Source organism: Dryas octopetala, chromosome 6 (genome assembly GCF_963921425.1).
Source record: "Dryas octopetala chromosome 6, drDryOcto1.1, whole genome shotgun sequence".
NCBI classification, from domain to species: Eukaryota; Viridiplantae; Streptophyta; class Magnoliopsida; order Rosales; family Rosaceae; genus Dryas; species Dryas octopetala.
This window is the reverse complement of record NC_141371.1, coordinates 13,713,642-13,728,315: the sequence shown is the minus strand read 5'-3', so window position 1 is coordinate 13,728,315 and position 14,674 is coordinate 13,713,642. Positions and strand designations below refer to the sequence as shown.

At 34.3% G+C, this 14,674-nt stretch overlaps 1 protein-coding gene across 2 annotated transcripts; it reads right to left on the bottom strand.

Moving 5' to 3' along the window:
* Positions 1–3,926: 3,926 nt before the first annotated feature.
* EDA7 (embryo sac development arrest 7) lies at positions 3,927–14,444 on the bottom strand. Of its 2 annotated transcripts, none has more exons than XM_086247046.1 (16): positions 14,169–14,444; positions 13,425–13,523; positions 13,163–13,254; positions 12,389–12,489; positions 11,213–11,303; positions 11,079–11,137; positions 10,798–10,918; positions 9,030–9,098; positions 7,996–8,048; positions 7,760–7,868; positions 7,485–7,655; positions 7,222–7,380; positions 6,577–6,672; positions 5,697–5,879; positions 5,228–5,439; positions 3,927–4,483 (listed from the first exon to the last, which is right to left on the bottom strand). In XM_086247046.1, the coding sequence occupies exons 1-16, from the start codon at positions 14,299–14,301 to the stop codon at positions 4,114–4,116; spliced, it is 2,118 nt and encodes a 705-aa protein (XP_086103172.1). In that variant the 5' UTR covers positions 14,302–14,444; the 3' UTR covers positions 3,927–4,113. The 2 variants fall into 2 exon arrangements, with proteins under 2 accessions (XP_086103172.1, XP_086103173.1); XM_086247047.1 differs by having other exon boundaries at positions 7,996–8,009.
* Between the last annotated feature and the right edge of the window lie 230 nt (positions 14,445–14,674).

Genomic DNA, 14,674 nt, shown 5'->3' with positions numbered 1-14,674 from the left:
CAAATTTTATATCAAAGTCCACCTATGTTTTTTATGATTTATGCAGGACGACATAGACATAAAGTTACTCAAATGTTGTCCTATATATATAATTTTTTTATTTCATAAAATCAAAGTCCGTCTATGATTTTAGAAATGGAGAGAGATTTTGAAGTACAGAATGCGCGTGGCTTGTGTGGAGAGCACAAGCTCAGATGTGTCTTACTACCCTGAAGCACGTGTCTGAGATAGAAGATCGCATGGCAACCACGCATCCTTTGTTTTTTTGTCACTAAAAAAGACCCATGAGCCAATGAATTAGAATTGACAAACATGTATCCCTAAATTCAAACACAACATTGTTTTCTATAACAATTTATTTAATTTGGACAATTTTTACGCGTCCCCCACATCCCCATCATATACTCTTATTTTATATTTATTGTTTCTCCAACTTGTGAACAATGATTGAAATCTATTACTTCACAAGTGGGGCACTGCCAAAAGTGAAGTTGGTTCTTGGTCCCAAAGTCAATGGATCAATAGATTAGTAATAAGTACTTGACAAATAAGAGACCTTCAAATGTGCTGATCAAAATTATTGTTTCCCTATATTTGATGTTTTTTTTTTTTGTCTGACTTTGTTTGATTTCCTTAATTACACTAGAAATATCTCTCGCTCATTGTCCAAATTAATGACGAATTCTTGACGTAGATGGCGGTGACCTAACTTGTTAATATATATTGGTTTGTTTAGTTGCAATCTGATTTGCAAATTGCAGCCAAAGGGCCGGAGAGAGACTTGCATTGCTTTGTTACTAAAAATATTCTCTTTATCATGTAGTCTGTCAAAGTGTGACTGTTGATTTTTTATTAAGTTGAATCTTATTTAAATGTGTGGTTCGAACTCATAATTTGGAAAGAGAGTATTGTACTTCTTTGCTATGTCCCAAGTTTGTTTTTTAGTAACACAACGTAATATGCTTACATAGTGTCAGTGCCGGCCTTGAAATGTTAATTTGTCATAGCTAATTTAAAACTATTATTGATGATTTTGTTTCTATAAATGTTAGAAGAAGACTTTTTGTTAATGAAAGTATTATAATGCATTGATTCCAAATTGTCAATTGTCAATTGTTTTACAAAAGCTTTTTTTTCTTTTTCTATAACTAAAATTAGGGGCCTAATTTAAATTTTCGCCCCTAGGCTTTCCAAAAATCAGGACCGGCCCTGCATGGTGTTACAAATTTATGTAAATTATAATATGTGTACACTCATTAATCTCTAAATCTTAAACCTTCAAATCTTACACTTCCACATTTGGCGTCTATGATTGAATTAGATAGGTTAATTTACTAAATTCAAAGTATATTGAAGAAAGAACTAGAAGCAAACTTCTCCGTTTGTCCAAGTGCAAGAAAGAAGATGAATTAGTTATGAGAAATTTAAAAGGCCCGTTGATTTTAGGTATAAAATTTCAATGTTATTTCATTTGAACTACTAAAATATTTATGTCATTTCATTTTAGATATTAAATTTCAGTTTAGGTACTAACTTTAAAAAATATAGTTCTATCGAACTGTGACGGTTTAACAGTCACAACTTTTTATTAATTTGTTATTTGTTTTCAAGGCTTAAACTTTAATGTTTAGTCTCTAAGTTATAAGACTTCATCTCTCAAACCTAAATCAAAAGCATTAAACTCTTATAAACTTTGAATTTTTATTAATTTCAAACAATCACAACTATGACGGTTCAACAGTCACAACTGTATAGCAAATTGATTTATGACCTAATCTAAAATGTCTTGATCTAGGTTAGTACATAAACTAAAAAAAATTAGTGTCTTGCTACTTTGCTGAAAAATTATTGATATTTTGTATTTAATCTTAATTTTCTTAAATTAAAACTTATCTCTTCCAATTTCCACAAAATGGTGGTATATTAACCCGTTATGAATAATCTATCTTCCTCATTCAAGCTCGAAAAAATTTGTTAGTTAAGTTAAATCTAGTGAGTTAACCTACTCAACCCTTGGCCCCAAAAAAAAAAGATAACTACTCAATCCAATTTTGAGCAAAAAACAAGATTTATATAATTATAATTTGAGTGGATTCGTAATATGATGTCAATAAACTATATGGTCTTACTGTTACACACAATAATTTTTCGTATAAGGGGGCTCTATTAGTTACCGTCATTGTAAATTTGGTGGAATTCTTAGTAGATTAGGTATACACAATCACCTAACTTTTGGAACGTTTCTGATATTTGGGTTATGCCGCATGCATCTTAATCTTTTCATAGCTAATTAATTTCTTGATTTGTTGATGACTTACTCGTTATAACCAAAATTGGTTATTTACTTGGGTGTTCTATTGTAATTATGCACTCAGGGAATGTTGTGTGTATCCACTATCCAATATATTCCAATGAACTAGTGGCCAAAAATATATATATATATATATATATATATTCCAATGAACTACGTACTACAATTTTTTTTTTAATTACATTTTCGAAAACCCTTGAATTTGACATATCCGAAGCCGCTAGCTATATATTAATTTACTTGTGTTTCTGCCCAGCTATATAAAAAGAAGGATCTTCGCTATCGGAGAAGCCCCACACGCTTTTATGACATACAACTTCTCGACTTCAATTTTCAACGCGCTAGCTATTAATAATATACAACTTGAATTCAATTTTCAACGCGCTAATGGAAAATGTGATTTTCAGGCATAACACCCTTTTTTTTGTTTTTCACATTTTGGGAATTTTTTACTGAAGCCTAAACTACTTTTAACTGCAAAATAAAAAATAATTACTTTTTCAACCTTCTTGATTTCAATATTTTTCAAAAACATCGACATATTTGACTATAATCTCGATGCAAGTATTTTGGTTTTTTCACATTGAAAATTGGTAAGCAATGATTTCAATTGCCTCCATTAGAAATTGTCATTTTATTATATTTTCCCTTTTTCCAGTGAAACACCAAGTAGATTGAAAGATAAACATTACAACATCCCTGATCAATAGGCGCCTAAAACTTAACTGGAGATGGAAGTGTAGAGAGTACTACATCTCAACTTGTTCGCGTGTGGTTTCATTATCAAAAAAAGTGGAAGCAAAAATAAGGGGCAAAGGGATGCTTAGAAAATTAGAAAGACGTTACAAATTTAAAAGAAAACTCTAAGACTAAGAAAGATTGATCAGATGTCATGCTTCTAAAAAGATGGTCCAAGGTTTCAGGCATAGAAAGAAAGCTAGAGCATCTGGGGTCATTAGTCAACAATTTTCCATGAGCAACTAATTACCAAAGGAAGGTATTCAATTTAATGTGAAGTGTCCACGCAAACTCCCAAGGCCATGAGTTGAGTCCCTCACTGTCAAACCCAGACTGACAAGCAGTTTTCACAGAATGAGCCAGAAGAATTTAAACTCCAAATGCACTTACTTATCAATCTCATAAACCAAATCATGCATGAATACAACAGATTTTATCAACAATTTGAAGAGGTATTGTAATTTTTTTATTTGTAGGTACAGTATTGTAATTTGTACATGTAACAAAACAAGAAACGAAAAGGTACGGATGGAAGTATGAGGTAAAGGTAGCTAACATTTCTCTATTATACATATATATAACTAATTACTTTGATTGTGAGCTTTGCTTTCCTTCTAAATTCTTATTTCATAATTCTATATCTTTATATGGTAATATGAATTGCCATACTGTAGATAGTGTACGCTATATTATGTAGAGGGTGACATTTATAGTGTATCCTACCTACCTTATTGCTATTAGGTCTCCATTTAGAAATAGGGCAGGGTGAGAATGAAAAATTGCCACTCACGCGGTTCCCATTGCTACTTTTAACTATGTATTACATACATCCTCATTTCAAGCACTCCTGTTCTACTTTCATGTTAAAAAGAATATATAGATAAACAAAATATTATACAAGAGCATGATTAAAGAACAAGAACGAGCTACAATGTGGCAGCTCAACATAAATACCCTGAATCACTAAGTTGTCAAAATTGCATGCATCATCAATTGAGCTGCCAATAGAGGTGCCAAAGCTAGATGACAAGAAATAAAGTGATTCATACACAAAATGGACACATTCACCCGCGGCCTCTTCTACCTCTCCCGCGATGCCCTCCTCTCCCTCTACCTCTCCCTCCGCCTCTCCCTCCCCCTCGGCCGCCGAATCCATTCCTATTTGGTTTTAGCCCCAATGATTGAACTCCCCTCCTCTTTCCACGCTGTGCTTCATTGTCCTCGTCCTCATGGTACTTCGCAGAGCTTCTAGTTCTAAAGGAAATCTCACGTGAACCTCCAGGTCCCAGCTTAACATCACTTGGGATAGCAGAAACCCGATGATCATCTCTGAGAGCAGCTACCCTCTCTCCCAATGGAAGCAACTCCTCCTTTACAAGTGACTGACGATTCAAGAATGCCTCTGCATGCCGCTCATCCTTAACTTCATGCAATCTACAGAATTTCAAGAAACAAATATTTAGTATCTCAAAGTTCAAGTTTTAACCTCCCACAGACATTTCAAGGATTGAAATTTCAAGATCGAACCTGTACACAAACACACAGAAATACAAAGCAATAATTTAGAGGGAAAATAGACGAATCATGTTTATAGTGTATGAAAAGGGTTAAAAGTTTAAACCCCCAAATTTAGCAAGTCACCCAAATCTGACAGACTAATTTACAGATTAGAGTAAGTAAGTTATGCTTACCCTTCCTTGGGCTTTAAGTTAAAATACACAGACATCCCTTTTCCTTAAAAATTATAATTTTGGGAATCGTACCGAGCTCCCCTGTGGCAGAGGATAATTGAAACTTTTTACATATTATGGTTGTCTCCTCTCCAGATTCTTCATCTCCTATATTTATAACTGATGTCCAAAATGCATCATGCAAATCAATATTTTCAAAAATGTCGTCGTTCTCATTCTTTTTTTTCTTTTTTGGCCTGAGCTGTCATCCATTTGGAAGAACTTATTATAGAACGAACTCATATTTCTACTACCTTAGAAGTGAAATATCCATGTCCAACAACCAAAAAGTATTATGTAACTTCCTTAAATGGGACTGGTTAGTACAACTTCTAATAATAAGAGGGAGGTCCCTATATTTCCACTGAAACTCGGGACATGGATGTAATGTAATATATACATAAACAAGAAAAGATGGTTTTGGAAAGTAATAGCCAGAAAGCCTCACCTTGGAGCTCGTCCTTTCTTTTCCATTTTACTCTTTTCATGGCCAGGCTCATCATCTGATGACAATGATGTTGCAGAGGCATCAGAATCACTTGAGTTCTGATCTTCATCCTCCATGACAGGTCTGAAATGCTCCTCCACCAAAGATGGTTGCTTCTTAGCCATAGGGTGCAAAGCTAGATACTCTTGTGAGAACTCATCAATTTGATATTCCTGGTCACAATTTGTAAAAGGAAGCATTATAGGAAACTGTTTAACAAATATGGAAAGCGGATTAACAAAATTTGTAAGGGGGAAGGGAGGAGAGGGAGGAGAGTGATGGAGGATTGTTTTTTGTGCTTAGATTTTTAAGGCGTTATTAACAATTTACAAAAAAAATAAAAATAAAAATAAGTGGACGAAGTGAGCAAAGGTTTGGGTTAACTAGTCACCCTTTTTCTTATAGGAGCCAAACATCTAGAATACCATACCTTATTTTTAAACATCCTTTCAAACCGCCCATCTTCAAAAATTTCACTACCAAGTGCCTTCTTTCTCTTGGAGGGCTTTTTAGTCTCATTGTCATCAGCATCTTTAGTTTCAATTTCTGCTTCTTCATTATCAAGAATACTCTTGACCAAACCCCGATTGACCTTGGGCAATTTCCTCTTAAGCTGCAGCAAGCCAAATGTAAAGCACATAAGGGATCAAAGTAATCAGACTCAGAGCAATGGTGAGTGCTATATGTGGATGGCTAATACTTGTAGACAAAACTAAATTAGGGATTAGTTTGAATATAAAGGTATTAAGGAAGATCTTAGATGCTCAATATCTTAAATTAGCTAAAGTAACAATTGTAAGAGTTGTAAATTCCAATTTTCTGAAGAGATGATAAAGGATCAAAATTGCTCCACAGTAATGACGTAATAAATATAAAAATAAATATACCAATATATTTATATGTGCATTGGCTATTTTTCAAAATTTGAGTGTTGTTGATATGTGGATGTTAAGATTGAGGGGAAATGAGAGAAAAGATATTTTAAAACATACAGAGCCAAGTGGTAGAACAGAATTCATGTTCAGTACAAGTTGTGTCAAAAAACAGAGCACAAACTGTTATATGATACCAAGTACTCTTCAGAAACCACCCACCCCCAGAAAAAATATAAAAAATATAAAATCTATGCAAATTATATGGAGAATTGAGGAAACTGAAATTAGGATTACAAATCCCTATGCATTTTATTGTGATTGCTTGGTCGTAAGAAAAAAAAAATCATAAGAGATGTAATATTTAACCTTGCATTAGTGATTACCGCAGTGTAATTGAATAAGTAATAATAATAATCTTAGATGAAAATTACTAACCGTAATTCGCTCGGTTGCAAATTCTTTCTCTAGCTTCTCTCGTTTCCGCTGTTCTATGTATTCAGCACGATCAAAAGGCTCAACCAAAGCTTTTGCCTGCCAGAATGTATATACTATGGAATAAAGCAGAAAATTTACTTTGTACAATAACCAGGAGCAATCAAACAAATACCCTATTCTATCATGGAAAACATCTGTTTTGACTATGTAAAGATATGTATTTGTCATGACAGAAAACTTAAAGCACTCACCCAAGAACTCCCAAAATTTAACTCACCAAATCCTAAAGCATCTAGAACGATGCATTTCAAAGGTATAATTATAGCCAACAACAAATCCCACAAAAGAAAACAAAAAGATTTCTGGAGAACTGAGATGACTATAATTAAAAAATAAACAGAAAAGATCAACACAACTTGATTATTATTCTCCTTCGTTTCCAGAAACAAGTTTGATCACTTTTTTTCTTTCCATATATGTCCCTAGATTTGCTTCACACTCTCAAAAATGTTCCTCTATCATTGTAAATGGAAGACAAAAAGGAGGGATAACATACACAGTGGATGACACAGATTATTTCATTTCCAAAAATAGCCAAGACACCCTTCATAAAAAAATGATATACATAAATGGAGGTAACCTAACCTTTTTATATAACCGATAATCGACGAAAAACCCGTGCATATAAGCTCTAAGTGCATTGGTCCCAATCAGACTAGTCAACTCCAACCTCTCAAGCTCTTCCTTTGTCAAAAATTTGAAATCATCATAAATGGTTGTCTGGCCACCCTCCTCTAGCTCTTCCTGTAGAAAGAACTCAATGAGCATTAGCACTATAACTGAAGATCTTAAATGAGATGAAGCTAAAATCAATACATGAAATAAATAAATAACATATAAAAACCCACAGTAAGGTTTTGCAGGTAAGAACACCAATTGGGAGCAGGCCCAAGTTCAGGTATGAAATAAGAAGGTATCTGACTGCAGTCCAGGGCCAGCAACATCAATCCACTACCAGGGAATGCACATATATCATTTATTGTTCCAGCTGTCGGCTCAATGCTAGTCATGCCTTCACCCTGCAAACAACGGAAATTTATCTGCTTATAAGTACCAAAATATCTCAATCATCAAAGGACACAATTACTCTCAAAGAAATGTCTTCTCAAACATAATATCTTACTGTATCAGGGTCCCATATTCTAACAATATGATTATCAGTAGTAATTAACTTTGGCCGTTCTGAATTAAGAGTTTGATGCCACTTAATGTCTAATATCGGGCTGCCATACCTATAAAACAATGACAAGACTTTCAGTAAGAAGTAAAGTATAAGGACCGGGGAGGGGAGAAGGAGGGAACACAGAACCCTTCACTATATGCTGAACCAGAAAAAACCACACAAGGAGGTAAACTCACATGTGATCCTTAACCTGTATAGGATATGATGAACGCAAGTCATAGATGAGCACCTGCCAGTTCAATGACACGATTGAGTTTATATTTTTATAATGCACAGTTGCACATAGTAATAAAGTCATGTATATTCAATCTATAGAAACCAATATGAGAATTGACAGAACTGCATCCATTTTGGAAGATTGGGCACTGCTCTGACAGATTCTTGAAAAAGGCTCTCTATAACAGAAGGAGAAAGAAGTGATGGTGTCAACCATTCATCTTGTCGTCCACCAATATCCAATTCTTGCCTACATGCACTAGTTTGACTGAGCCCGTTCCATCTTCTACTCCATCTTAGTTCATGTTATCTTTTTCAGAATGTAATTCATTCCTGTTAAATTTTAGCCTAAAGTTACAACATAATGTTGCCCCAATATCATCCTAATCTCCATCCCTCATCTATTCTTCAATTAGTACTTCGACTATACCCCCCAAATGGCTTTTATCCTCACATACTCCAACAAGGCAATGAACCGGGGGGGGGATTACCCCTTGGAGACATGAAGACAGTTCATCTAAAGAGAGAGTCTCACAAAAATGTTGAAAATTTGACCAATACTTCAAATTAGTTCCTAAGTTGGCCCGAAACTTTGACAGTTTATTCACTTAAAAGAGTATTTGTCACCCTTTCAGGAGACACTAGCTTATGTTTGAGCCTCTCTAATATCTCAAACTTTGACCCTCTCTTTATGCCTCACAGAAAACAAGTGACTGTCTCAAGCATTCATATGCTTGTTAAGGCCAATGTTATCTATGCATGCGGATACAAATATACATAACAAGTCTTCGAATTACTCCCTAATAGAATGCTTTCAAATTGAACATTGCAATGAGGAAAACCACAGTACATATTGCAAGGTTGACAATGAACCATATGGTGCACAATTCTGATAACTACACACAAAACTCAAATTAGATCTTACCTTTATCAGCACAAAAAAAAAAAATGTTACGTGTACCTTTATCAGCAAAAAAGAAAAATAGCATCATACCTTTCCTGCACTGCTTCCAACAGCCATCAGGAAACCCGTTTTTTCATCAAACTCTAATGCAGTAACCTCCTGTAAATCCAGGAATCAGCAAAATTAAGGATAGTGATGCAAAGATTGATATGGAAGGGAAAGGGAGGGAAGGGAAAAAAGAAAAGAAAAAGGGAAGGTCGTCATCATCATCCAAGAATCCCACATAAAAAATAAAAAATAAAAAATAAAAAAAAGAACCACGCACACCTTTTTTGACAAGTGGAAGAAAGAGAAATTGAAAGTTTATTCCCCCATCATCATCATTCATCCGTGGCTGAACTGACGAACGAACCAACTCATTCAATCCAATTAAAATTGAGAGGTTTCCTTTGGTTTTAGTGATTAAATAGATTAACTTGATTTGTGAAAATAAAAATCCCATCAAAATTCAGCAGGGCCTTTGGTTTGGGAGTGTCCAAAAACCCATAAACAGAACCAAACAAATCAAAATCAAACATATTTAAAATAGCTGACGTCTGCCCCTATGTGATAAATTGCTACAAGAGTTTATTTTGTGCCTCCCCCCACTCATTCCCCTTCCTCTTTCATATATTACTACCCTGCCCCACTCATGCACTCTCTCAATTTAAACTGTATTATACTTGTGTGGGACATGCATAACTCCCAGGCCTAATGTCACTCTCTCCCTCCCCCTCCCCCTCCCAATGCTTCTCTCCCCCTCTTCAGTTCTTTCAGTTTTGTCCTTTTTATTTCCATTTTCAGAAACATAATGAAAAAAACGGAGTCTCTGTCAGAGACAATGTCCAAATGGAAGACAACTGATGCTATGTAAGTATCATGAGGCCCTCATCTCACTGTACTCTTGTCAAGCTTTCACAACTGTCATGTTGTAGTCTAAATCATCTGCTGAAATTTCTCATGGAACTGAACTAGTTTTCATTTTACTCTTAATCTGGAGAAATGAAGCTGATCGCATTGTCTATTTAGAATTGTGATGACTTAAAAAAAGAATCTGGCATTTTTTGGATGAAATTGAATAGAAACATACAAAACCAATTCAAACGACATTCTTTGGTTTGGATTGGTCATTGGTGAGATTCATTTGTTCAATCACTCGGATACAGTTTCAAGGATTTAAAAACCAAAAAGATCAGCTCAGGGTCAATTTTTGCCCAAAATTGTCAAAAACAAACCACCCAACACCCATACTTACATCTTCCAAAGCAAAAGAAAAACAAATTGGCATGTATCATGACAAAAAGATTCACACAACACACAAGAACAGATGCATATCCTACAGGTGAGAAATATAACATTCACAGATAATTTGAATCTCAAAGGGTGTTTAGTTCTGCAAAATAGGAAGAAAAAAAAGACAACAGGGACCTGCTGCTCAAACCAAGGTTGCGGCTCATAATAATTCCACACTTCATGATGCATGACATTGACTCCATTAGGATACCATGTCTTTATTAACGAGGACTTACTCACAGCCATAGATCAAAAAGATCCACACTAGCACGCAGCATATATTACATGTGAGAAATATAATATTCACAAATATTCTGAACTTCAAAGGGTGTTCAAATTCTGCAAAATAAAATAACATCTTATAAAGCAGGGACCTGCTGCTTAAACCAATGTTGCACCTCATAATTATTACACACTGTATAATCCATGACAATGACTCCATTAGGGCAACCAAGCTACATGAGAATTTTCCCGGTGTCTTTATTAATCAGAATTTACTCACAACCATAGATCGAAGGACTGTTACCTGGTCAATGTCACCACCAGCTGCAACAGCATTAATCCTACCAACTGAAGATTTCATTCTCGAGTCAAAACATTCCACAGCACCATCCTCACCACCACAAGCAACTAGACCATGAAGCTTGCTGCAATTTTAAAACAAAAGATCCATACCCTTAAAAAAATAACCAACAGTAACCATGTATATGGACAGCATCCATATAACTGATAACTAAAGAAAACGAAGAAGAACCTAAAATAGTAAAATAAACCAAAAAAAAAAAAAAAGAAAAGATCAACAACTACCTTCGAGAAACTACATTTAGTGCAGGTGATTGTGTATTGAGGGAAGAGAGGAACCGCCCCTACAAACAAATCAAAATTATTATCGACATGCCTATGAATTAAAGGTTTAGAAGAGTCCAGTTAAGCTGGAAAACCTGTTCCAAATTAATCCTGTATAATTCTGGAGAAGAGGCAGCACAAAGCAAGTCACAAGACCAGCAATCATATGTCATATCCCTTCCCATTCTGTATAGACAAGTTCAATAAACTCATTATAGAAGGAATATCAAACTTATTCAAGCACAAATAAAGCAAAAAACCCATGTCAGTGATATATAGATTAACTTCAGGCCGAAAAAAAGGACATATAGATATACCAGATACAACCTGTGCAATGTACTAGTATGAAATCAACTACAAACTAAATTGAATTGAATTTAAGTTGAGAAGTTTATACTATATCTTGATTTTGAAAAAAAATGCAAATTTTGATTACTATTAAAGGATAATTTATGAAGTTAGATTATCTTATTTTGTAATACAAATAAATTCTTGAAATGAGGAAAATATAAGTTTTATTCACTTATATTGGAAGGCTGAAACAGGAGTAATTAACTTGAGAGTAATGCTAGAAATGCTAAATTTTTGTTCTAAAAAGAAAGTAGTTGTAAATTGACTTATTACGCATTTATTCATGTATTAGTGCATTTTAGTTTCTGGAAACAATTTTATGAAACTATTAACATAGGAAGCATTTACAAAAATGATTTGATTAGAAGAGAAAGAGGACCAACAAATATTCAAGAAAAGATAGAAAACAGAATTAAGAAAACAGAGACGGTGCCCACTACCATTTTATGTATATATTCACATATTTTTTCTACACTTCTAAGAAGAGAAAACGTAGCCTTTTTATAATGGGTAGTGATTCACTTCATTAATTGATAGAGAAGGTGATAATATGATGCCAAAAAGGGAGAAGATATTGAATACTTGCGGCCCATGTTTAAAATGTGTGAAAACTACTTAACTCTGTAATTTTAATGATAATTTAAAGGAAACTGTCATTTTGTAATGTATTATAGGTTGAAGGATTCAACTATATATATACACGCATAAAGCTACTGATATTGTATCTATATTTGCCCCTTCTGTGGGAAAAAAAATACAAAATACAAAAACCCATCCCTAACGTGCAAAAGAAACAAAGATAGAAATGAGTAACCACAATACAAAATGAAACTTTGAGTTTTTAGTTTAACAAACCAAAAATATGGTATACAAAATTTCCATTCATGAGCCACAAATATAAAAAAAGCTTAAAGAGGAACCTTGGAATCCGAAAACAGTAATGTTTTCCATATTTTGCATGGAGATAAACAGAACGATCAGCACATAAAAATGCAAGCTTCGAATAATCATCAGCCAAAACCTAAATGAGTAACAAACACTTGAGTCAGTAATACTTTAAACATCATGAGAACATCTTGAATAAGCAGCATAATATTGATATTTTAATTATCATACAAAGTATACAAAATTGAATAAATTTTGGATTTCAGTAGGAGAAAACAACAGCATTCAGAAGGAAAGTGTATTTAACCAAGCGAAAAAAGACTGCACTTATAAGATCAAATAATTGGGTTTGAGCCTGCATGGTGCTCTTCAGTTGCTTAGGAAAGAAGGAAAAAACCAACTGCATTTATATTGTTCTTTACTAAATAATAACAATAAATCCCTCATAAAATCAATTAATTAAATTTTTAATTCCACCTTGATCATATTTCACAAGTGTAAGATCATCTTATTGCCCATCAATGTCATTAGAAACACTCTCATCCCTAATCTAAAAGAATGGCTAACTGGAATTTCAAGAAGTAAGGTAAATGGCAAAAGTAAAATAAAAATTGCAAGCAAGAGTACATCAATCATTGTAGCTTAAAATTCAAAAATATGAGAAATTATTTACATGAGAGGAGTAACTTGAATGATAAACTGCTGACAAAACCAGCAGTGTCCTGAAGACATATCAGCCATACTCCTTGAATGAATACTTCAAATATCATGTTAAATCACAAATGAGATCAAATAGTGAATTACAGTACCTGAAAATCAATTATCTCTGAGTCCAAGTGCCTTTCAAACTTGAGTGAAAGTTCCCTTAGCTCATAAACTTTGACTTGTGGCGGGTATATACCTGAATCTCAATGATAAAAACTCAAATTGGTACAAGTTCTAATGGTGTTACTCTATATGCCTACACATGTATACACGCATGTGCACATTACATGCATGTGGAATTCCTTTTTTTATTGTGAAAATAAAAATATCATACCACACACAACATAAAGTTAAGCCTAAAAGCACCTGATGCAATTAGGAACTCCCCATCAGGAGTTGCCTTGATTTTAGTTGTTGCAGTTTCAAATCTCAGGTCCTGAATCAAGTCCACCCTTTGCATATAATCTGACAAATAACCAAAGAAGAAGAAAACTCATCAGGAATGATCAAAATTTAGTAGATGTTAATATCAGCTGATAACTTCCATAGAAGTCCATTAGATGAAATTCATGCTAAACAATATTACATCAGCTAAAATGATTTCCAAAACATTTTTTCATCTCTGTCTGATTGTCAAAGATATCAGTCCTTCACTTTAAATAAGCTCTATTGGGAAATTATACTTTTAACACTCAAAGCACATTTTTGTAAACCATAAGCATCTGTGTTTTTCTGAACTCCAAAGTCCTGGTTTCATTGACTGAACTTAAAATTAAGAGAAATAAAACTCTCATGAAACAAAATTTTCCACACATTATTCAAGTAAGAGAAATGGCACATAGCCAATATTAAGAATTTGTTTAACTGAGATTCAATTTTCAATATAACATTAAACAATAATAAGTATAAAGTAAAAGAATAAAGCACACATAACCAATAGCAGCCCAAATCGACGTCCAAGGTTTAAGCGAGGATTCAAACACAGTATTTCACAATCATCAATAAACTCACTAGAAATTCTCTCAAAAATCATAACCAAAAGGAACAAAACTCATATCCAGTATAACAAAATTCACTGAAAAAAAAAAATACAGAAGAAGAGGGGTGTACTTTGGTCTTTGCGAAGCTCTCGACGCTTCTTAGGGTTGAGCCAGGTGGCGAGAGAGCGTTGCTGGGAAGCAACGCTGTACATTTTGACACCATTGATGGATGTCGACTTGAGCTTCCCTCCATCGTACGCCATGGAGATTGCTTGCTCTGAGTGACAGCCACCGAGACTAGAAAGAGCTTAGAAGTGGGTGGTTGGTTTGTTTTTGTCGTTGGGTTTGTCTGAGACTGAGTCGGCGGCAAACGATGTTTGGTTTGCTGTTGAACACAGCAGCGTCTCTCTTCTGCAGACTTATGCGTATAGGGTGGTTTATCAGTTTATGCTATGAGTATATGAGTATATTGTTGGCTTATTCACGGATTTGCCCTTGAAACTAACTTTTTTTTTTTTTTTTACTTTGCCCCGTGAAAAAAGTTAAATCCTCCCACTTTGTCCCCCGAACTTTACAAATGACTATCAATAACTAAGTTTCATCAACTTCATCCATTAGTCCAGTTTTTATCCCGAC

What these genes read in the sequence shown, in the direction of transcription:
- EDA7 (XM_086247046.1), bottom strand. Translation starts at nt 14,301, where the DNA reads ATGGCGTACGATGGAGGGAAGCTCAAGTCGACATCCATCAATGGTGTC. An exon ending in CTAAATGTAGTTTCTCGAAG is followed by an intron (nt 10,919 to 11,078) that starts GTAGTTGTTGAT and finishes TTAAAATTGCAG; the next exon opens with CAAGCTTCATGGTCTAGTTG. An exon ending in AAGAAAGGACGAGCTCCAAG is followed by an intron (nt 4,484 to 5,227) that starts GTGAGGCTTTCT and finishes GAAATTCTGTAG; the next exon opens with ATTGCATGAAGTTAAGGATG.